General features: G+C 36.5%; 1 protein-coding gene and 1 long non-coding RNA gene across 2 annotated transcripts in view; one reads left to right on the forward strand and one right to left on the reverse strand.

Moving 5' to 3' along the window:
- The window catches only part of olfm1b (olfactomedin 1b), a 43,111-nt gene extending 31,472 nt beyond the window's left edge, over positions 1 to 11,639 (reverse strand). The window contains exon 1 of the mRNA XM_055179933.2: positions 11,236 to 11,639. Within this exon, the coding sequence (XP_055035908.1) occupies positions 11,236 to 11,301 (66 nt within the window). The 5' untranslated portion in view covers positions 11,302 to 11,639. The remainder of the gene's footprint in view (positions 1 to 11,235) is intronic.
- Positions 11,640 to 11,799: 160 nt separating this feature from the next.
- On the forward strand, positions 11,800 to 25,180 carry LOC129423596 (uncharacterized). Its single transcript, XR_012371233.1, has 3 exons — positions 11,800 to 11,981; positions 14,241 to 14,383; positions 24,487 to 25,180. It is a non-coding gene; the product is annotated as an uncharacterized lncRNA (long non-coding RNA).
- The last annotated feature ends 609 nt before the right edge of the window (positions 25,181 to 25,789 follow it).

Genomic DNA, 25,789 nt, shown 5'->3' on the forward strand with positions numbered 1-25,789 from the left:
TGGACTTTAATAGAGCCCAACATTTAATACTTAACTCAACACTTAACAGGTTTTTTCAACGGAGTTTCAAAGGACTATAAACAATCCCGAACGAGGGATAAGGGTCTTATCTAGCAAAACGATTGTAATTTTTGACAAGAAAAATTAAAAATATGTACTTTTAAACCACAACTTCTTGTCTAGGTCCTTTCCTGCATGACCTAACGTAAATGCGTAGTGACGTAGGGAGGTCACGTGTTACATATATAAAACGCACATTTGCGGATCATTGTAAACAATAAACTGACACAAATACATTAATTAGTATTATTCAACATACAACAACATAGGAACGGTCCTCTTTCTCAACACTTGTAAACACTGGGCCGGAGTTTCGCGTTCGTCCTCTGTGACCTCTTGACGTCATGACGTATTGCGTGGGGTCACGCTGGTGCATCATGACCGGATCTAGACGAGAAGTTGTAGTTTAAAAGTGCATATTTTTTATTTTTCTTGTCAAAAATGACAATCGTTTCGCTGAATAAGACCCTTATGCCTCGTTTGGGATCGTTTATAGTCCTTTGAAAAACTGTTGAGTGTTGAGTTGGGTGTTGAGTGTTGGGCTCTATTAAAGTCAATTGGAATGAAGAAAATCCTGCAGTGTTTTCCTCAAAAAACATAATTTCTTCTCGACTGAACAAAGAAAGACATCAACATTTTGGATGACATGGTGGTGAGTAAATTATCTAGATTTTTCTTTTAAGAAAATGGAATATTCCTTTTTAAGGTGGAACCTGATGGTTCCCAGGGTGTTGCTTTATGGTTGCTAATGTGTTGGATGCATTGCTATGTAGTTGTTCGAAATCGCATACTGCGACAGTACGTACCAAATTGGATGAAGTACTTACTCATTGAGCGTTCTATATAGTATGAATATGGATAGTGTTAATGAATTTCGGAAATACTACATCCGTCATGTTGAAACATCATGTGACATACATCGTCATAACAACAAGTGAGCTGTTAAATTATATAAGCAATTAAATTTTATGAATATGACAACGCCTCTCCTTCACAGGATATTAAAGTGTCGAATGCACACGTCAAAATCTTGACGGAAGTAGTAGGTCATCTGGGTGTGGGGGAGTGGGGTAAGTTGTCACACTGTTCACACTGTCTAACATTTACTGATGACCATACATCACAATGGTATAAATCTCTTTCCAAATGAAAGAAGGAATTCTTGGGCACATATGTTGAATTCATTACATTTTCAGTTGTAGATGGTTGAATAGAGAATGTTTACTTGCAGTTTTGGGGGTAAGGCATTACAAGTAACGTGCATTATGTAATAATATTACTTTTCTGAAGTAACGAGTACAGTAACGCATTACTTTTAAAATGTACACATTAATATTCAAGTGACTTTTTTTAAAAAGTAATGTGAGTTAAAAAAATTGATTTGATTTAAAAATAATAATGTAATGAATTAAACTGAACGTAGTCATGTAGAATTACGCAAACTCTATGCGTGCGCGCCTGAGCGAGAACAGTTTAAGTCAGAAACAGATGTGGCAGACCAGAGCTCAACATTTTTGTTATGAAAATATGCAATTTCTGAATGCAGAACTTCTCAGTCATACACCTGCAAGGCCTGAAAGAGATCAAGCCTCAGCAAAGTAAGAAAAAGTAACGAAAAAAAGTAACTTAAAAGTAATGTAAGTATTACTTTCCATGAAAAGTAACTAAGTAACGCAATTAGTTACTTTTTGGGGGAGTAACTTAATAATATATTGTAATGCATTACTTTTAAAAGTAACTTTCCCCAACACTGTTTACTTGTGACAATTTGCCCCATCGGCGGGTAAGTTGTCACAGAGGTTTATCTAAAAAGAAGAAAACAACTACTAAATTGTGATTTATTGCTTTTAATTTTTGAATTCAAACCAGAACTGGAATATTAACTCTAAGGCTTTTCGCACTGCACTTAACCCTGGGTAATCTTTGTTCTAAACCCTGATTTTAACCCTAGGTTAAAGGGATAGTTCACTTTAAAATGAAAATTCTGTCATCATTTACTCATCCTCATGTTGTTCTAAACCTGTATGAATTTCTTTTTTCTGATGAACACAAAAGAAGATACCTTAAGAAATGATGGCAAACACACAGCAGTACGTGACCACAGACCTCCATAGTAGGAATAAAAAAACATTATGGAATTTAATGGGTAAAGTCAACTGTGTGCTTACCATCACTTATCAAAATATTTTCTTAGTCATTTATCACAATACTTCCAAAATATTTTGTCCTACTATGGAAGTCGATGGTCACTTACTGCCGTGCGTTTACCATCATTCCTCAAAATATCTTTTTTTGTGTTCATCAGAAAAAATAAATTCATACTGGTTTATACTGGAGATCAGCTCATTTGCATTTTAAAGGACACATCCAAAAATGGCTCACACCTACAAAGTGGCAATTTTATCATGCTATAATAAATTATTTATAAGGTATTTCGAGCTAGAACTTCACATTCTGGGGACACCAAAGATTTATTTGACATCTTTAAAAAGTCTTGTAAAATGTCCCCTGTAATGCTCTGGCTAGGGGTTAAACTGAACTGTGAAACAAATACCTCTTCTAAAAAGAAACAAATATTTTGGTTTCCTAAAGACGAGGGGATGGCGATCATGGATCAATGCTAAAGGGAGATTCGGCAGCCAATCTGTAGTTAAAATTGTATACATTATATAGTACACATTTTATACAGTAACGTTAGCTCAGTGTAGTTTTTGATACGCTTTAGCTATGATTTAAACTAAGGTAATCTACTTGTTATTTATTTAGCCTGTTATCAGAAATAATAAAATACATAAAAGTACTCTATTGATTCTTTGTGGAAGTTTACCGGAAGTTACATTTGTTCCACGAAAGCCGTTTGTTTATGTTGTTAATGCTGAAACTGTCCATATAATGTAAAAAAACATTCTGTAAAAATTAGGGCTGTCAAAATAAACGCGTTAATAACGCGTTAATAACGCGTTAACGCAAATTAATTTTAACGGCACTAATTTTATTAACGCCCGATTAAAGAAACACGCAATTTCTGTTTGACCCACAGCTGGATGAACTGAGACGCAGCAAGTGACCGGCGCTGTCTAGATGAGTCGGAGCTTTTAATAAAAATAAGAACATTAAGCTCTCGTCTAGCGAATCCAATGCTCTAAAATGGTCATTAAACATCTAAAATGCACGTTTTCTGCACGCGCAGTTTTCTTTATCTGCACGTTTTCTATGAGGTGTACCGTCCCAAATCCATATAAAGCAAAGCTGCGTCTTCTTTCACTTTTTAGTTTCGTTTTTAAAGCATTTAGAAATTATAGAAAATAGACTGCAGGACTTTATTGATGTTAAAATAATTATTAAGAGAGATAAAGTTCGGGATCTGATTGATGTTAAAAGAGTTATTAAGAGTGACAAGGCTCAAAAGCGATGTCTGACGCAGACTTCTGAAGCGCATGCACACAAACGCGCGAGTGCGTGACCCTGATATATGTATAGACATCTAACACAAAATTACAGGTTTAAAAATATCTGTTTTGACAAGAATTCACGCAGGTATGACCTATAATCTGTTATATCTGAAGTGAATGTTTGGTTAACTGTTAAGGAAAAGTATCTGTTGTGTCATATTAAATCCTTGCATTATCCTACAGTCTTAAAGTGGTCTGTCTCAATGTCAAAATTAAACAAGAAAAGAAAAACATATATGTATATTGATATTGTTTTTGCTCTGCCTTAACAGGTATAGTTCTGTCATGCTTTGTCAGATTCCAACAATTGTTCCAATTGTTTTGAAGTTTTTTAATAGAGAATGTTAAAATATAAATGACACATTTTTGAAAATTTGCTCATCCCAACTCAATTTGCCAGCACAGGTCACAAATGATGCAGCAGCAAACAGAAATGGAGAAAGAATAAAGTCTTCTAAAGGCAAAAACATTTATAAAACTATGCCTGATGGTTCTGTTGAAAATGTAAACAGGCTGTTGTAGACATATGTTTGCATATAGCATATATATTATCCAAATCCAGGCTGATTACAGCATTAAAAACTTAAAAAGTGTTACATTTAGGTAAATTTAGAACAGATAAAAATGTGCGATTAATTTGCGATTAATCGCGAGTTAACTCAAGAAATCATGCGATTAATTGCGATTAAATATTTTAATCTATTGACAGCCCTAGTAAAAATACAAGCTTAATATCTTTAATATTGACCGAGTAAGGTCATGTCAAAGACAGAAATCAATGTTTAGGAAGGACTGAATAATTTAAAGCTGCTAATCTCATAATTAGACTTTAGCCTAAAATTCACAAACAGGGTCAGATTTCATTCTTTCCCTCCTTCAATATACAATATACAACAAATGTAAAAATAATTTTTATCGTCCATGCAAAAATCATGTGTGGTTACCTGGATAAGTAACATCACAACTTCATATCAAGTTGCTAATGTCTATAGCACAAACCAAGTTTAATTCTCTTTTTCTCCCTCCCTCTATCTCTCTCGCTCACACAAACAAACACACATCATCAAAATGAACACACACACACACTTGCCCTTTCACGGTTCAAAGACTGCTGAAAGCTGAAATATATGAAGGACACCATGGATAAAGATTGAGTTTGTACTGATGCTAGATCCGTATAGTAATCTATTGGACATTTCAAAAAAGTGTGTGTTTGATGTGTGTGTGTTTGATTTGTGGATTACGTTACAAAGACACAAAAAGTGCCAACTGCCAAAAGAAAGTACAATGCTATCATATTATAAACAACAAACTGTGCTTTTTTAAAACACACACTGTTCATTTGCCTTTCACAGAAAACCAGACGCAATCGATAAAACGCAAAGCTGTTACTAATGTGATAACTTCTCTCATCTACAAGACAGATTATTCGATTGTGTGAGACAGCTGGTGACCTTTATCTCCATGAAGGTGATAAGACCGTAAAAACGCATATCTGTACCGTGGTAATCAAGAAATAATCTCATTCATTCTATAGCTTGGGGAGGTAACCATTTACAATGTGGATTTATTCTCTCTCTCTCTCTCTCTCTCTCTCTCTCTCTCTTTCTCTCTCTCTCTCTCTCTCTCTCTCTCTCTCTCTCTCTCTCTCTCTCTCTCTCTCGCTCTCTCTCGTTAATGGAGCTTTGAATGAATTCTACATTTGGACTTGGGCTACATTCTGAAATACAATTAGGACATTAACACAAATTGAAAAGACAGCAAGAGCGCCTCGGGGACCACAAGATTGGATATCGCAGTCCCGAAACAAGAGGCTGTTCTCGGCACACGGCTGAAAATTTCTGTAAAACAAATTCCACGCCTTATTCGAATCAATGCCATTTCACATCACACAATCTAGGATTAGTTTAGGGATTATTCGCAACTAATACACCTATTTTCAGTGTGCAGACGAAAAAGTGAAAGAGACTGAATACATTTTACCGAACAATAATGTTTTTGATGACACCATCAAATAGCAACCAGCGTGGAGTAAGAGGCATGCACACTTTTTAAATGCAAAAAACATTCGATGCATCCCTACGTTTTAGTAGAGGTGTAAAGCAGACAGTTTATTACGATATGATACAATACCGGTTTTGTCCACCAGTACACTGTAAAAATACTTTGCTGCCTTAAAATTTTTTGTTAAATCAACTCAGATTTACAAGTCATGTCAACAGAGATGAGTTGTCACAACTTATAAAATATAGTTGAGAAAAGTCAACTATATTTTATAAGTTTTAACAACTCACCTGTAGTTATAACAACTCATCTCTAGTCAAGATAAATAATAGTAAGTTGAAATGACTTGCAAATCTAAGTTGATTCAACAAAAAATTACAAGGCAGCAAAGTATGTTTACAGTGTATGCAATATTTGCCGATACATCGCACACTTCTTCGATGAAATTGTGCGATTCTAATAATTTATCGATATTGTTTATATTATGTGCCTAGTTACCTAGTTAAAGGAACAGTATGAATTGTGGCCAAAACTGGTACGGCAATCACAAAACGTGTGGCTAAAACTGGTACTGCAATCACACAACTGGTGGCCAATATACAACATGACAATATAAACATCAGTTGAGGGCTGCAACTCCACTTTCTAAATGGCAATATCCTGGCCAGATCACTGTTGTCAGTGATGTAAGTATTTTAAATTAAAATGATTTGTTTATGTCTAGTGACATATCAGGGCCATTTTATGATTAATTGATTTAAATTTCTTACATACTGTTCCTTTAAATTTGTAATAATTTAATAATGCAACCAAAATATATAACATGTACATTTAAAGGCGATGTCCACGATGTTTGAAAGCCAATGTTGATATTTGAAATCACCCAAACAAACACGCCCCTACCCCAATAGAATCTGGACCTTCTGTTGATAGACCCGCCCCACACATACGCAACCCGACATTTGATTTGATTTGATTTGCTATAAGTGTGTTTTGGTAGTTGGCCCGTCTCCTTTTCCAACGCGTTTTTCAAACATCGTGGACTCCGCCTTTAATTAAACTCTTTGAAAACGGCACAATCTCTGTCCCAATTGGAACATTTATAACAACAAACTAACAAAAAATACACTTTTTTAAATAAAGAAAAATAAATAATGAGTAAAAATGTCACATAAAATGAAGGTTATGGTGGCAACAATCAAAGTGTTTTAGTATTTTGTACCAAAACGTGCAATAGTGACAATCACTGAGATAGAAAAAAATGAACTTGGTTTTCTTGCTGACACTAGCAGACAAAAAAAACCCGAAAATATGCTCTTTGGTGGAAATACATAGATGGACGTTATGTGAACTAATGAGAAGAGTGCCAAAAGGTATCTCATATCAATATTTGTGGCATTGATGCATCGTATCATTAAAAATTTAATCGATCCATAACAATGTATTTTTACACCTCACCTTTTTAGATACTAAAAATGTAAGATATAAATCTAGATAAAAAAATTGCAGGCTGATTGATTTGGGTCCATGGATGCTTGGCACAAAACTAGTCTATCTTACATTCTGACCTAAATTATGGTTCTGACTATAAAAATAACTCACATTTTGTGAGTTCTGTGAGTTCTTGTGAGTTCTGTGCAATGCCTTTACATCATCGAGTTAAACTGGCTGTTGTGAGCAGAACGCCAGTATTAAGCTGTGTAGGTGAACTGAAGGTGGAGTTTTGAGATGTGTATCAGCTGTTCTGTGGGTGGTGTCGAGAGGTGTTTTGTGGGTGTTTCGTGACTGATGTGTAAGATGTGTTCAGTCGTATTTTGGATTTGTTATGTGGGTGGTGTTCAGTGAGTGTGCTGGTAATGTTCTGCCTGCAGTGGTGAAGTTCTGTTATTTAGTTTAATGCTTTCTGTACACGCTTAAATATAAATAAAGTTTCTCTACAGCACTTACGGCTCAGCTATGTGTTTTCTATACCAAGAAAGTGACAAGATGAAAACCACTATTTTCTGTTACAAACTTTCACATATTCAGCATATTTTAACTTTTCAGCATATTTAGGTTATAAATCCATAATTTGATTTTCAAAGATTTATTATAAAAACTGATTAATTTTCCACAAAATGCAATTTTTTTCAAAATGCTATAAATCTATTGAATCAATATATAAATGTGCATTTATCTTTCCATGCTATATTCATTTAGTTGACTAGTGGTATACACTGATTAAAAAATAAACATTAATGGCATTAATCAAAACACTTACTTAGTCATATTAAGAACACTGTCATTGCTGCTGTCATCAGTGGGACGTCGTCGCTGAACTTTATTGACAGCGATCAGATGTAAAATGTTTTGGTACTGCTCGTTTTTTGTTGACTTCGAGTAAAATAATGGAAAGTTTTTTATAAGATACTTTGGGGGCAATTTGTTAGCATGACAGAAGCTTGATGCTGTCAGGAGAACAAGCAACAGCCGGGATTTTTCCGTCTCCCTTATGTGCCTCTTGCGTAAATTATTAGATTTTAATGGCTTACTTTTCTTCCTGTCACAGAAAACCACCACAGGTTTATCAATGTCATCAAAGTATTATTTTGTTTTTGTTTGTTTGTTGACCACAAAGTTCAAAGTAGATGAGGAAAACTAGGATTCTTTGTGTATTTAACGCGGCGCCAGTATTGTTTACAGTGTGTGTAATGGTGCGCTGTGATTGGTTAAGCGGATTTATTGCATTCTGCAGAGAAAGAAGACTGGCATTTATCACGTTTTGGGAAAAAGGGAGAAAAGATGACAGAATAACACGGCGGATATTGGATTTTGCATAAAATTAAGAATTTACTTTTTAATACTGACCTGATATAATACTGATTTTGGCGGAAACTCATTTGTTCTTAAAATGGCGTTTATTGCTTTTATTATATATATATATATATATATATATATATATATATATATATATGGGGGAGCTGTAAGTAACTTTTACATGGAAACTACATAGTGTTGCTTTAATCAAGCATATGTATATATAATGAGTATATATATATATATATATATATATATATATATATATATATATATATATATATATATATATATATATATATATATATAAATACTTTTTTTTTAAATGTATAGGGTTCTTCAAATAACTACATGGTTCTTAAGACACTGATAAAAACTCTCGAAGTTTCATTATACTCATTATATATACATATGTTTGATTAAAGCAACACTATGTAGTTTCCATGTAAAAATGACTTACAGCTCCCCCATGTGGTTGAAAAGCGCAACAGTGCCTGTATCAGACACTCTTCTGCAGGCAGGGGGAGGGGCGGGGCTGTGTGCTCTACCCTCCACCGCCACTTTCAGAGTTTGCTTGTAGCAGCTAGGAGGCTGCTCAGGTTGCAGCAACAGTACAATTTCTGCAGTTAAAAGTTGTTCTATCACTGAAATAATTTTAGAGACATTATTTAAAGGTAAAAAAACTACATAGTGTTGCTTTAAATAAACATTCTCATAATAAACATATTGGTTTGTACGTTCCTAAAATCAGTGGTTCTCAAACCTTCTATATGGTGCATCCCTTCTCTAAAAAAATGTATGACATAAAACTAAAACTTAAAATTTTTATGAAACAAAACATAATAAATCATACAACGTATTGCTGTTGGTTAGTAGCCTTATTTTTCTGAGGTTTCATTTCACAGAAGTTATGATAAATTTATGTATTTTATAAAATGTCATAACTTTTCATAAAAGTTTAAGAAACACTGCACTTGTTTATTTTAGAAGAACCAAAAAATCCTAGTGGAACCTAATGGGTTCTCCTATGACATCAGGCCATAAAACCTCTGTTGCTGTTTACGAGATGTTTTGTTGCTTTTAAGTCCACACTGTGTTTAACGATGCAGAGCTCACCCTTGTGTCACTCCGGCTTTCATTGTGCCAGCCATTATGTCCATTAATAAAGAGTGTGAGCCAAAACAACACAACACCAGAGAAACAGAACTCGACCCCTTTTAAAAACAGGCAAGCAGACCACTGTATGGTACATAAACCCAAGTCAATTTGCATACCAGAATGATCAAACAATAGCAGATATTAAACGTTTGTGAGGTGGAAGAGTTTTTCATTTGAATCTGCATAATCGTATTTGCGTTGTGATGAGCGTATCACTTTGTCTTGGCATGCATTAGCACACCTGCGCTCCTCAAGTATTTAATATGTTTAATTTAACACAGACAATAGAGCCAAATTAAATCCCTCAAGGCTACCGTGAACCGCTTATAACATATTTGTGTGCATATTTAGTCAATTATTCGCTTTTAAATAGAAAATCTTTTGAAATGATGTGACTTTCACTATCGGTATGAATAGAGTTGCATTTTGCTGTCAGTTTTCTATGTTTGTGTGTAGCCAAGGTAAGGCAGACGAAAATGGCAAATTGTCACAAATTCAATGGGCCGTAAATCTCGAAGATGAGAAGTTGAACAGAGCCACACTGCGGTAATTGATGTGTTTGGCAGAGTCAGTTGAGATTTACGTGCGTGCACATGCGGAGTAAGCATGCTGTCCCACTGCGATCCTAATGCAACATTTACACAGGCTGCACTGTTCAAATGCTCATTCTTTCCAATCAATATGAAAATACAGCTACACCGATGCGCTGGTTAAAGTGATAACGCAATCATGAGGAGCGATGATTACAGTGTAGCAGCCACAGAGTGACCAAACAGATGTTTCTCTCTAAAGTATAGCTTGAATTTCTATAATGTACAATATTAGTGTCCATGTAGACTAGCTGGGTAGATGCCATATTTGAAATCACAAAGAATACATGTCTGTGAAGGAAATGCATTGTGTTGGCATGTTTTGGGGAAGATATATTGTCAGTTAAATAAGCATTAAGAAGGTTTATGACATAATACTTAAACTTTGATTAACACATAATTGAAAAATGTCATCTACCCTAAAGTCAAGTGCATCTATTATAACTATTAACAGTAAATGACACTGAAGCTCTCTAAAAGAGACCCCAAGGCCAACAATATGTTTAAGAGACACACTTGACATTTAAATAATAGTTTGATGCTTCATTGCTTTTCCTAATATTATAAAATTATAAACAAAACATCAACAGCCAACCCATTTTAAATGTCAAATATTGCAGTATTAATGTTTGGGTCTCGGAGACCTTGGGAATTAAACTTGAATGAATGAATTGTTTGATTAGTACAGACTGTAGAGCTGTGCACTCCACAGCTGTTATTGACCCCAGCTGTAATGTTTTCTGTTGTATAACACACTTATATATCTGAAATGGGCTTTAATGGGTTTTTTAAAAAGACGAGTAAATGTCAAGATCACTATTATTAACAGGAACAGCACGAGGTCTCTGGATTCCCAAACAAAAAACAAGTCAATCTTAGGGGGCTACATACTGTACTTGTAACTTACATAATGCAAACATTGCATTTGCTGAACTATTTATTTAATGCATAAGGTATGTGTGTATAAATATGTAAATCATCGGCTTTGCTTGCTACTTGGATGCGCACAGATTGTTTTGCTTGTATGGTGTGCGCGCACCAGAGACACATACCACTGGACTGTACGTATCTCTGGTCTCTATAATCTCTTTATGCATACAAATGTCGCTAATTCACCGCAGTATTATCTCTGTTAGATGTGTGTGTGTGGGAGGTAAAGATGGCGATAGACCTACTTGCGTGAGTTCCGTGCCCATCAGCACTAGAACGATGAGACTCAGGAGCTTGTTCACGCGCTGCATCTCGCGCCTCCGCTCGCTCGGGCTCGCTCTCGCATGCAGATCCGGTCCGGTGGCTCGTTAAGACCCGCTCGCTGGTGCTGTCCCCGGTCTCCCAGTCTCTCACTTTTCTCTCTCTCTCTCTTTCTCTCAGCAACGGAATGATGGAGAAACAGAAATGGGTCTCGCGCAGCCGTCTCTGGTCATTTCGCGCACAGAACGTCGTCTCGTGCCTCCCGAGTGTCGACTCCCGGTTATCGTATGTCGGTTTCACGAGGAAATGAGCTCTAATGTCTGAAAACACCCGAAAGTTTGAGTGTATCTCGTAGCGTGAGGAGAAAAGATTGAGGCTGAGCGAGCGGGAGCTGTCCAAGGTGCAACCGGATGTGACATGTAGAGCGCGTGGGAAATTTGAGGAGAGCGAACAAGCTAATTGGTCGAAGTATGCGAGGCGTCAAAACAGTCAGATTACATTTGCGTTGAAACGTTTAATTTACTAAAAATTAGTTTAAAGAGAAAAAAAACACTCAAACTAGTCGAGATAAACAAACTGAAGAAACTACATTTGTATCTGAGGTAAATGTGAGTGCTTCTTATACAAACATCTGCCACAATCCTGAGGTGTTTTGTGGTTGTTTGGGAGTTGTAACGTGACTGATAGGGTCCAGTCAAAGGGGATCCCCAAAATCTTCAATACTATGAATGTAAGTACTTTTTTGGCTTACTAGAGTATCAATAATCGCTAAAAAACACTTTGCGACCAGTTGATCAGAAGTCAATGCATTGGTGGTTAAAGGGGACATATCATGAAAATCTGACTTTTTCAGTGCTATCAACCTGGATAAAGTGTCGATTTTAACCTGTCATATGGTATTTTGAGCTAGAACTTCACATATGTACTCAGGGGACACCAAAGATTACACCTTAAATAATGTCCCCTTTAATTGAGTTAGAGTTAATTTAGTATTTGATTGCAGATACCACTTGGTTTGATGTTATCTGTTCAATGAAAATTGAATATTTATAATCTTTTTTTATCAATAGTATTTTTACTTAAAGTATAAATATGTTAGCCTTAAGGGCATCTAAACAAGTGTGCTCCAAAACATTGACAAAATTTACATTTAGAAAATAGATGCATTCAAAATGCATAATTACAGTCTCTGATATGGATCAATATTTTTTATGACATCATTCAGCTTCTAATCACATTACAGGCTTCGAGATAAACTAAACGCTGTATTTTAAAAGGGTAAGGGCCAACTTCCTACAAAGCACTTTTTAAAAGTGGGTCTTAAGAGCAAGGCTTTGAAGCGGTTCACGGAACAAAACGAAAACCAGAAACTTTTGATGTTTTGCAAGGAACAGAAACGAAACCAGAAACGTCAAAAAAATCTACTGTATGTTCCAGAACAGAATCGTTTATTTAAAATAATGGTAACCGGTTAATACCATTATTTTTTCGTTCTTTGACGAGATTTCTGTGCAATATGATTCAATAAAGTTGTAGTGCACTCAAAAGTGCATACACGAAGAGACGCGTTTCAAAAAGCAAGCAAACAATTTTTCTGTTCTTGACAGGACACATACAAACAAAATGATTTCGAAACACCACAGTATTTTTTCTAATAAAAACATTTGTTTAAGTTGTTTGCCAATAAACGACATGGCAGAAATTGTCCTTGTCTTAATTCCTGTATAATGCTGAAACAAATGTCAGAATTACAGTTATGCCGCTTACATAATGTAGGCTTTTTTATTTGTTTGATTACAAGAGACTTAAGGAAAATTATGTAGACTAATAATTTAAGTTTAATGTCCTAATGATAGGCCTACTTACTTTTTTGTCCAACAGCTGACATGGAACGTTATTAACCGGTTCGGGAACTTATTTTTTTGTTTTTTATCTGAACGTCAATTTTAGGGTTGAACCGAAAACTGGAAACGTTAAAATACTGATTCTGTTCGGAACGAACCAATTGTGAAAAAATCTGGTTCAAAGCTTTGCTTTAAAATGGCCTTGATATGTTTTGGAGGCCCTGTGTGCGTGCACAAAGAAAGATGAAGTGATTGTAAGTTGTGGTCAGTTTGTAAGATTTATATAATCAATAGCAGCATTATTCCAATACTATGCATTATTGATTGGAGTGTGGAAGTCATTACGGTAAATTTATATCCCTTTTTTTACCACAGAAACCATGAGTAATGGTTTCAACCTGTTTCGGAAATTTAGGATACAAGGCAATTAGGATAATATATTGAGGGGTTTAAAAATAAGATTAAATATTAACATGATTTATTTAAGGAGCACAATGGTGAGTGTAATCATGAAGAGGTTTACGGCTGTATGTCTCAGTTTGGTTGAGAATTGGTTGCACCGCTTGTCAATGCAATCGCCATTTCTTTTTCTTTAGACAGTTAATGTTTTTCTAATGAGTTGTAAAGAAAGAATTAGTTCAACTAAGTAAACCAATGCCTTTATGGCTCTAGCAGAAGGAAAAACTTTATTGTGTGAGGAATCTAATTAAGCTCTATAACACAGAGATGCATTTTGTTTAAAAGTTTAAATTCAAGGTTTCTGAAATAGCATTTAACACATTTTTAAAATAAAAATGACCACAACTAGCCGCAAACTAGCTAATATGCTTAATTAAATTAGTCTGGTGGTTATTAGTTTTCTTGATTGAGCTAGCTTGCTAACTTCTTGCCAAAATGTTTTGTGTAAACACCTTTTAAACATTTGGCAGCAAATGCATTGTTTCAATTAATTAAAAAATGACTTTGGATTTTGTTGCTCAGCAACACACATGCTCATTAGATTGTCTATTGATATTTATTGTATAATAATAAAGCTAAAATGTACATTTGATTGATACCCAATGAAGAATTTAACTATAAATTCAAGGTGAATATGTCAATGTTGAACAACACGTAGGGAATAATAACAACCTTGTTTCCCACAGAAGACCTTGTATACTGCAGAAGGTCTGTGTTCCTGCTGGGATTTCCTGTGGTGTACTTGAAAACATTTTGTGCTTTACAAATCCTGCTGTGCGTCAGGAGGCAAATCTCTTAGACCATCAGCATGTAAAGCAACCAACAACAGGTACGTGCAATTTAGGGGCGGGTAAATCCAGAATGCTATTGTAAACATTTGTGAAACAAAAGCATTCAAATTATGGTGCAGTGGTCTTGGCAAATAGATATGCAGAAAACACAAATGAGATTTTCAGAAGTGCTATATTTCGCAGTATGCAATATGCACCATCTGAGGCTTAAGGGGCGGTCACCCAACAATTTTCGTTCCAATAACTTGCGTCAAACCGGATTTCGCTGCGAACCAAAGTTCAAGTGTGGTGAACTCTAACCTGCGAATTCAGATCATGTGCGAAAAACCTCTCCAAAAATATATGAAGGTTTAATCGATTTGATCCGATTCCTGCTAGTAAAGGCCGCAACATAATCTGAAACAAAAGCATTCAAATAATGGTGCAGTGGTCTTGGCAAATAGATAAACAGAAAACACAAATGAGATTTTCAGAAGTGCTATATTTTGCAGTATGCAATATGCATCTGTCAATTGCACCATCTGAGGCTTAAGGGTGGTCACACTACAATTTTCGTTCCCTTAACTTGCATCAGACCGGATTTTGCTACGTACCAAAGTTCAAGTGTGGTGAACTCTAACCTGCGAATTTGTATTATGTGGACATACACTAACCTAAAGGATTATTAGGAACACCTGTTCAATAATGCAATTATCTAATCAACCAGTCACATGACAGTTGCTTCAATGCATTTAGGGGTGTGGTCCTGGTCAAGACAATCTCCTGAACTCCAAACTGAATGTTATAATGGGAAAGAAAGGTGATTTAAGCAATTTTGAGTGTGGCATGGTTGTTGGTGCCAGACAGGCCGGTCTGAGTATTTTACAATCTGCTCAGTTACTGGGATTTTTACACACAACCATTTCTAGGGTTAACAAAGAATGGTGTGAAAAGGGAAAAACATCCGGTATACGACAGTCCTGTGGGCGAAAATGCCTTGTTGATGCTAGAGGTCAGAGGAGAATGGGCCGACTGATTCAAGCTGATAGAAGAGCAACGTTGACTGAAATAACCTCTCGTTACAACCGAGGTATGCAGCAAAGCATTTGTGAAGCCACAACACGCACAACCTTGAGGCTGATGGGCTAAAACAGCAGAAGACTAGAGCCCGACCGATATGCATTTTTTGGGGCCGATGCCGATACAGATATTAGGGAGTAAAAAAAAGGCCGATAACGATATATCGGCCGATATTCTTTATGTGCATATTATAGTACAGTACACATATACTACAGTATATTATACTACTACAGTACTGTACATAGAATACACTATACATTAACAGAATATACTATATATAAATACTTTTGTAATGATCACATCACTCACAAATGTGGTGAACAAACACTTAAAATGACGTGATAAAGATATGTAATATAGGCAGGTGTATAAGCAGGTGTGTTTTACAAGTTAACAATAAACTATATTATCCAAAATGATTCTGATATAAGTGCACAAAACAGTAAACTTGACTTATTATAAATAACTTTAAAACACAAACAAAACAAAATACATATAACTTAAATCATTGTCAGTTTTGACGAGAATAATGTTATATTGGGCTTATTTTAAAAAATAGAAACTTATAAAGCCATTGTTTATTAGCTTTACAGTAAGTTATACTTCACAAACTAAATAGAAACTTACCGTTCAGACGACAATGCTTGACTTACTGTGACAATATAATGATGTAGGCTTATGTTTAATGTACTGCACAACGTTTTTATAACACGAACCCACAGTGTTCTGTCGGGACTTTAAACTTTTATAAAACTAAAGCGTCTACATCCTCGCTAAATAAAAGAGACGGAGAACAAAGTTGCGCGAGCTTATTTAATCAATTGCATTTTCAGTAACAACACAAGCAGCTGTACTACCACAGACTGCGCGTCAGTTTAAGCGCGTCCTTTCTCCGCCTCGCGTCATTTCTTCCGCTTGCGTTTTAAACAACTCGCAAGTGGACAAAAGCGACGGATTAAAAACACCAAATGTAAACAGGAATGTGTCTCTCTCGCACACTCATAATCCAATCGACCAAAGTGCATCTTAATACCAGGTGTATAATGTTGTAAAGAAACCGCGTGACTGCCGCCACCTGAACTGACTGAAGTGAAAGGGGTGGGGGGATTGGCTGGTGTCACTCCAGTGAGTGACCTTGGTCGCCATTAGCAACCAATAGAACGCGCTCTGCTGGCCAAACAAGTACTTACATCTTTCAAAAGCATTTAATGTTTTTTGAAAGGGACGTTCATATCGGCTTCATATCTGCGGCTTATATGCCGATACAGATATATCTGCGACATGCTCATATCGGCCGATAAAATCGGCAAAACGATAAATCGGTCGGGCTCTACAGAAGACCCCACCGGGTACCACTTATCTCCACTACAAATAGGAAAAAGAGGCTACAATTTGCACAAGCTCGCCAAAATTGGACAGTTGAAGACTGGAAAAATGTTGCCTGGTCTGATGAGTCTCGATTTCTGTTGAGACATTCAGATGGTAGAGTCATGCCACTGTGCAGGCTGGTGGTGGTGGTGTAATGGTGTGGGGGATGTTTTCTTGGCACACTTTAGGCCCCTTATAGCCAATTGGGCATCGTTTAAATGCCACAGCCTACCTGAGCTGTGAGTTCACTGTACTAAAATGGCCCCCACAGTCACCAGCTCTCAACCCAATAGAGCATCTTTGGGATGTGGTGGAACGGGAGCTTCGTGCCCTGGATGTGCATCCCACAAATCTTCATCAACTGCAAGATGCTATCCTATCAATATGGCCCAACATTTCTAAAGAATGCTTTCAGCAACTTGTTGAATCAATGCCACTTATAATTAAGGCAGTTCTGAAGGCGAAAGGGGGTCAAACACAGTATTAGTATGGTGTTCCTAATAATCCTTTAGGTGAGTGTATGTAACCAATAGAAAACTGGTACGTCATGGCATGACCTTTCTCATTCTCTCCACCAAAAAGCACAAATGGAAGCCATTGACAAACTGTTTCCCGCCCATATTCGCGGTAATGTCCAAAATCTATTTGCATGCTCAAAGTCTAGTGTGACCACTCCTTTAGACGAGCACAAAACCTCTCAAAAAATGTATGAAGGTTTAATCGATTTGATCTGATTCCTGCTTGTAAAGGCCGCAACACCATCTGAAATTTATCTGCAATGGCTAGAGGAGTATAGATTTAACATGGCACAGAAAAGGTTCGGGTTTCAGTCTTGTTAACTTGTTGACCGAAATGTTCTTGTATAGTACATTTTTCAATGATATCATTTAAAATGTATAGGCGTTGTAACTTTATAACCCTCGTGAGGTTGGTAACCATGGCAATGAACTTCTCAGTAATGATGGCTATCGTTTTTTTGTACCTGTTCGGCCCCTTGATTTCTCACCTTGATATGGGAAAATTGTAATGATCTTTGTCTGTGGCTGTAAAACCGATTTTTCCCTGCAGAAATATCAATACGAGTTCTCTGGGTACGTATCTCTGATCTTTCTGCGCTGTTGCAGTTTATTTGATCTTGCGCAGAAAACTACACAAAGGAAATAGGGCTTGTTGTCTCTCTGCTATTATATTTATACTGTACATTTTGGCTTGTGTGTGTGTGGCAATCTCCAGGGTGGGAATGTTTCTCGTGGGAACAAAATCTAATTGGTTTCATCTCAGCAGGCAGTTTTATGTACATTAGCTGTCATAAAATATCTTTATGCGTGTGTGTTTTTGTACCCAGTGTAAGCAGCATTGATCAAGCTGAGAAACTGCATATAGGTTGCTTTAATGGAGTGAATAAAGGAGGCTGAATTACATTTCTCTTGAGCACAAATATGTGCTCTGCTGTTTTTCCTCTTACATCGGTTTGTAAGTCCATGTGTGTTAGTGAATCCTTTGTGTTACATTACTATACAATGTGTTTGTGTGTGTACATGCTTGTGTTATTTGTGTGCAGGGCATCCTAAGGGTATGATGTATTCCCCATTTCCTGTTTTTTCTCTCTGTCTCTCTTTCTTTCTTTCTTTCTTTCTTTCTCTCTCTCTCTCTCTCTGATTGTTTGATAAGAGTGTAACCGTCTGACATTATGTAATGAAGGTCTGTTCGATGCCATGCTTAATTGGTCACCCACAGACATACATACTTAAGTGTGTCTCTCCTTCTAAAAGATGTCTGAAGATTAATGTTCTTCTGTTTAACCAGACATTCAAAGAGAGATCACATTAAAACAGGGTGGCTTTCTTGCTAATGGGAACACTGATCAAAACCCAGAAAAGATATGGAAAGACATTACAAATGTATTGTGTGGTCAGTGACTCAGACTGACACAGGCATGGGTTATATTCAGATATGGTATACAAACCGCTGTTTATTATAGAAAGTAGTATGCATGATGTATTCTCTATAGAATACTATATATAGGCATGATTTTAAAGGGAACATCATAAGTGGGGTGTTGGTTTAATTAAAATATAAATTCAATATTTTGTAACTGAATCCCTCTGGATATTAATTTAAACTAAAAAAAATTTTATACATAGGCTACAGTTTAAATAAACTTCTGTAAATGTAATGTAATGTAACTGGGGTGGTACCTTACCTATTTAACATTTTCGCACAGATATGTACCAGTGTGTACCTTTCACCTTTTATGTACATAAGTGTACTTTTTGAAAAGGTATCACCCCAGTGACAACTTTTGTACATTTTTTTTCTGAGAGTGTAGGAGAGAGCGGGGCACAACCTAACGCTTTTTGGTTTTGGCTCAATTATTCAAAACAAATCTGAGTTTGATTAAGTATATTTTTACATCTCTACTACAAATTAACATTTGAAGTTTGTTTCTAGTACTTACCATTCTTGGACAATTACTGAGGTGCAAACGTTACAACTTACCCCATAGGTGGGGTTAATTGTAACACAAGTTTGGAGGCAAATATTTCAATACTAATTTGTCTATATACTTGAAGTGGATATTGTTTATATATCTGTCTATTATAGACGGGTATCCACACTGTATTAATTCATCCAGCCTTTTCTAACAATAATTCAATTATAAATGGATACAAATGTCTAAATATGTAAGAAAAAGCAGCACAATTATGACTAAACTATTTTTTTTAATATGTGACCCAGTCATACTACAGTTTCAAAATCAAATTCTGAGATAAAGAAAATCAAAGTCTGATTTTAGCCATTCATTTCATTATGTTTTTAATCTTTGATGTGACCTTATTCAATCAATATAAAAGATATGAACAAAAATTAATTTGACACAATTTTTGATAAGACATTCATTTTGTTGGCAGCCAGCAATCATTCATGTGTAGCCTATTTAAAACAACGGCAAGAATTACGCTAACACTAGCGGTTTTCATATCGTAAATGCTGACGGGTTAGTTGTAACACATCGTTACAATTAACCCCGCTGGGTCAAAATATTTTCAAGCCCACCAAAAAAGTTGCTAAGAGCTGCAGACGTATTTCAAAATAATGCTATGTTTTAGTCAACAAGACACTGATTAATATGACAAAGCATTGGATTTGGTATCTTACACACACCACTTAGAAACCGAAAAAAACATATGATGAAAACATTTACTTACATGCCACCAAAACACTCGTTCATCAATAACTCTCTGGAAAAACATTATACATTTCCAATAATTTGCAGGAGATTGACTTTTGACAGCATGAAAAAATACCGGGGAAAAAACGCTTAACCTTGTGCAAGAATTAGTAGTATTACATCCTTCATATCTCCGAAGAGTCTTAAGTTTTATCCGATTTATAAAAGACAGATCATCTTTACTGATTCTTTCCGATAACGTACAAAAAAATTCGGAAGGAGGAGTTACTAGCTGCGGGAGGAGCGAGTCACGAGTCAACACTTTATACAACACTGACTGGATAACTTATGATTCACTACATGTTTGTGTCGTTTATATAATATGCACTTACGGGCCTATTTCCAACAAAACACAGAAGTCTTACTTACAGTATGAAACTCATGACCCGGTTGGGACTTTTCAATGAAATCCAGCAGTAAACAAACACACGCAAAACTTCCCTGCCACCCCGGATAAACAAACTATATCTAATGTTTCCATAATGCTGGCTTTCTTCTCCTTACATCCAAAAACACACTTCTTCTTTTGTACCATTGTTGAGTCTTGATATAAAACAAAGCTGTCATGTGATGTCTGTAACTTAGCGTCCTCGGCTTTCGCTCTCCCCCCGATTGACGTGTGGACGTGGTTTTAATCAAAAAATATATATTTCCGAAACCCTGGTGAAGTGCATTGGCACAGAATTACTTTGTAAGGGCGCAGTCACACCAAAAGCGCTTTAAACGCTTGCAAACGCAAGGCGCGACGCACTGCCTTTTTTAAAAAAAGAGCAGTGCGGCGCGGCTTTTCATGTTGCTAAGCAACCACCGAGTCAGCTGTCTTGTCAATCAAATATTGAAGCGTGAGCGCTCTTTTGCTGTTAACTGTCATATTAGCAGAAACTTTAAAAAGAGGGCGCTTGCTCTGACCTTGTTTGAGGGTGAGAGATGCATAAACACGCAGGAGAGAGTGAGCGAGTGGAGTCCGGTTCTTCAAAGCAACTGTAAACTTCACTGACCACAACGTAAGGCCCGCCTCTCCCCTCATTCGATTGGACAATGGAAGACGCGAATGACGTCAGGCGCTTTCTCCGCTCTCAGCGCTCCTTCAAAAACGCGTGCGCGACAGGCGGCAGAAAACCGCAAGGCGCTCGGCGCGCATAAACAGCGCGCAAACGCGCCCTGCCCATAGAATATCATTCAAAAAAGGCGCCTGCAACTGCCATAAACGCTTTTGGTGTGACTGAGCCCTAACACGTCCAACTGCTTTTTTGACACTTTGCATTTATTTAGCATGAGGAAACCAACTCTTAAACTGTGTTAATAAAATACTGTTGAACACCTCCTTTAAGGATTCCCCTAGTGTTAGTGATCGACAGAAATGGGTTTTTCATTGGATGAACCCTAATTTGATACCTGAATATGTGGTTACTTCCCTTGTTAGACATCAAACGATATTTGTTCCAGTGGGAAGCATTTCCTCAATTAGATCATTTACAGGTTCAGCAGTGTCTGTCAGGAGCTTAATTTCCTTCCTCAGATTTCAAAATATCTCTAATTACAGTTTGACAGACATCCTGAGAAGGGGTGACCTAGTTAAAGTTAACACGCTCCCGTTAAAATCACGGCAAAACAATTTGGAAGTGCTGAAAAGAGCAAGGGACAGTAGTACAAAACAGGACAACATGTTCTCTCGAAAGAGCAACTACACCAGTGTCTGTTTTGAGTCTTGACCTTTGAAAAGATGATCAATCCTGCCTTTAAAAACTAATCTCAGAGCTCACCACACTTACACACACTACATAAACAAATACCAGCATATAATTTCACACACATTTAGACTTTATCGCTCTAAATAAACACATCAATAGAGAGGTCGATATACAAACATAAAAACAGACCTGATTAGATCCAGAAGGCTGCTTGCATACCAGCCAGCTCATTTATTTGTTAATGATGGTGGCGACTTTTCATTGACTTAAATTCAAACTGATCTAATTATATTTTTTCTTCCTTAATCCTAAATTTAAACAAACCTTGTACATCTTTACGTTTTTCCTTCGAACAACAGCAGACACAACTGAATATGCTTTCCGAAAGTGTTATTGTCCTATAACTCTCAACTTTATTTCTCACTGAGGTCATTCAGCAGACAAACTGACCCCTCATTCGCTCTGATACTCCCAAATCCACTGATATATGCAGAGCTGCATGTAATATTTCATCTGAAGTTAGTTTGCTGTGAACTTATAAAGAGTAACGCAGAAGTTTACAGCTTGTCAAAGCGCATTTATCATTTTAATCGGTTGTTGCATGCTTTCTTCTGCCTTCCAAGTTATGTGAACAAACCCAAAAAGCTGTATGTAAAGCTGCAATCCGTAACGTTATCCGAAGCCTATTCTTGGTACAGATATAAATACTATTATAATATTAGTTATTAGGGGTGGGCCGATACGATATTTAGTATCGATACTGGCGCAAATGGACGTATATTGTGGAAGTCGGGGAGTACAATCTGATCCAATATCCACACAAACCATGTCATGGCAACTTGGGGTAAAGCGCGACTTGCTGAGCAACATGAATTTGCACAAAGTTGCACTTTAATTTGTCCAAAGTTACACCTTAAAGGAACAGTATGTAAGAAATGTATATCAATTAATCATTAAATAGCCCTGAAATGTCACTAAACATTAAGAAATCATTTTCATTTCAAATACTTATATCACTCACAACAGCGGTCCGGCCAGGATATTGTCATTTAAAAAGTGGAGTTGCAGCCCTCAACTGATGTTTATGTTGTCGTTTGGTATATTGGCCACCAGTTGTGTGATTGCAGTACCAGTTTTAGCCACATGTTTTGTGATTGCAATACCAGTTTTGGCCACAATCCTACATACTGTTCCTTTAAATTTCATTTTGAATTTTTGTGCTGACTAACTAAAAATGTTGCTACTAGTCTGTTTGAAACATTTAAATAAAAATGAAGCAGCAGTATTGCACAATGTTTCATCGAGTCTTGAATTTGCATAGTCATTTATTGCACAGTAAAATGTTTGAGTTTTGTAGCTCTGTTTAAGCTTTTTGTATGGCTAACAAATGTTAATGCAGCTTAATTGATTAAAAGGGCGAGATTGTATTGGATCTGTATCGTATCGACAGATACTCAAGATTGTGGCATCGGTATCAGACATGAAAAAGTGGTATCGTCCCAGCCCTATTATTTATATAGATAGATATTTTATTATTACACGTTTCATTGGAATGCTTGATTCTGATTGGCCAGTCGCAACATTTGCAGGTTTGTTATTCTCAGATAACAACCGCTCAATGGTAACACGGATGCTGCAAAACATTTTTTGACAGATACAGTTTAATATTACACAAAATTTAAATATCAATATGTCTTTTAATAACATATATGACATTATACTGTATTTACAAATGATTGAACCAAATAGCGTCGCGGAAGGTCTGCATTTGTTAAAAATTAGCTAATAAAATATTTCAAATCAATATTTAATGCTCCTTACCTTACTAATGAGGCAAATGGTTGTGTAATAAGTGGAATAATGTACAGGCAGCCTATACATTAACCCTTAAATGACCAGACTCATAATCTGGGAACACTACAAAAAGTAAGGTTGTATTTGTCAGTGGCGGCTGGTGACTGCTCATCCGAGGGGCGCAAATTCAAAATAAGTGTTCGGATTCTTGTGTGTTGCTTGTGTTTTCCAAATATGTGTTTGTTGCGCCATGTGAACCATGTGCATCACGTGGTTTGTCAAAATAAATGCCTGCTGCACATGCATCAAAACCGTTTATGATAAAAGAGATGCTCACGTTCACAAAATACACGCAAGACACTCCATTAACAGTAAACTCTAATTACGCATGAGATTATGTGAGTATCTGGCAAACGCGAGCGTCTCTTTTATAATAAACCCTTTAGACGCGTCTGCAGCAGGCACTTATTTTGACAAAACACGTAATGCGCACAGGATCTCTCGACGCACAGAACACATATTTTGAAATTACGAACCACACACATGACGGGCCACATACATGTTGTGACGAACTTCGCATCAAGCACCCTCGAAAAAAGAAGTCACCGGCTGCCACTGGTATTTGTTAACATTGGTTATTGGATTAACTAACAATGAAAAGCCAACTACTGCATTTATTTCTAAGGCATCAATTAACATAAATAAAAGCACACAGGACTAAAATGAACAAATAACTAATGCTGACTATAATATAAATAAATGCTGAAAAATTATATTGTTGAACACAAGATAAGATATTTTGATAAATGACGGTAGGCACAAAGTTGAGTGTACCTATTGACTTCCATAGTAGGAAAAAACGAATACTATGTAAGTCAATGGGTACCGTCAACTGCTTACCATCATTTATCAAAATATCTCCTTTTGTGTTCAACTGAATAAATAAACTTGTACAGAGTAACATAAGGGTAAATAATGACAGGATTTTTATTTTTAGGTGAACTAATCATTTCTGAGCTGTCAATCATCAGCTGTGCTACACGATCTAAGCATGCCGTATTTGACCTTGGTGATTAGAAGATGCAGCGACTGCCTCCCGGGAACGTCACACATCTAATGAGATCCTAATGAGGCCAATCACCTTGTCAGGATCATGTAAAACCCTGACAGTGCTGAGAAACGTCCAAAGCACACCTGACAAGACTCTCAATCACTCACGGCTGTTATTTATGGGGAAAAATGGGACAGCTACTAACAGTGGCTGTGTGCTGGCACCCATGTAATGATCCGGAATGTTCTAGATCTATTTTTGCCCGCCGGTATTTTCACCTCTTGCTTTTACTCCCTCATGAGACATGACATGGCAAAAAAATATCCCTGCGAAATATTTTTCTTGCTTTCTGAACAATGTAGTTATTATATCTGGTGAAGAAAACAGAAAAATCATTAAATTTTAAAGGAATGACGTCTGGGATTTGGGATCTGGATTTATCTTTTTGGAATCAGCTATGTCTCCTTCCTTTTCATTCGTCAATCCTGCCCTACATACGACACTCACTTCCTTTGTCTTTCTCTATTTTTAGCGTTCGCTCTCTCTCCATCATATTACTGCACTCTTACTCCTCCAACACCAATTTTGCCCAATTTTCCTCCTACCCTTTATTCCTCCGGAGCTTCCTCTTTATATTCACTTTTGAAACGTATTTCCCCACATGCTCTCTCTCTTCTTTCTTACTTTCTCTCTTTTCTCTTTTTTCTTTCTGGAATTATTTTTGGATTTTTGGAATTCTTTCTGGGATTCTTAGTGGAATTTTGGAATTCTTTCTGGAATTCTGGATTTCTTTCTGAAATTCTTGAATTCTGAAGTTTTTTTGGAATTTTGGAATTCTTTCTGGAATTCTTTCTGGGATTCTGTAATTCTTTCTGGGATTCTGGAATTCTTTCTGAGATTCTGGAATTCTTTTTGGAATTTTGGAATTCTTTTTGGAATTCTGGAATTCTTTTTGGAATTCTGGAATTCTTTCTGGAATTCTGGAATTCTTTCTGGAATTCTTTCAGAAATAATATCTGTAATTCTAACATTATTAGCAGAGATAAATGTTTGGCTTTCTATTAGTACTTCTGATATTCTATACCCTGTTTGAGGGCCATTTTCGGAAATAGAATATGATGTCTTGTTCTACAGCCACAACCACTATAATTTTTAGACAACTGACCTTCCAAGAGTGCTGGTATTTCACATAACATTTTGTCTAACATGTCAGTTTCTTGGACTGAAATCACATTTGCAGTCACAGTTT

Source organism: Misgurnus anguillicaudatus, chromosome 9, assembly GCF_027580225.2.
Source record: "Misgurnus anguillicaudatus chromosome 9, ASM2758022v2, whole genome shotgun sequence".
Classification (NCBI taxonomy): Eukaryota; Metazoa; Chordata; class Actinopteri; order Cypriniformes; family Cobitidae; genus Misgurnus; species Misgurnus anguillicaudatus.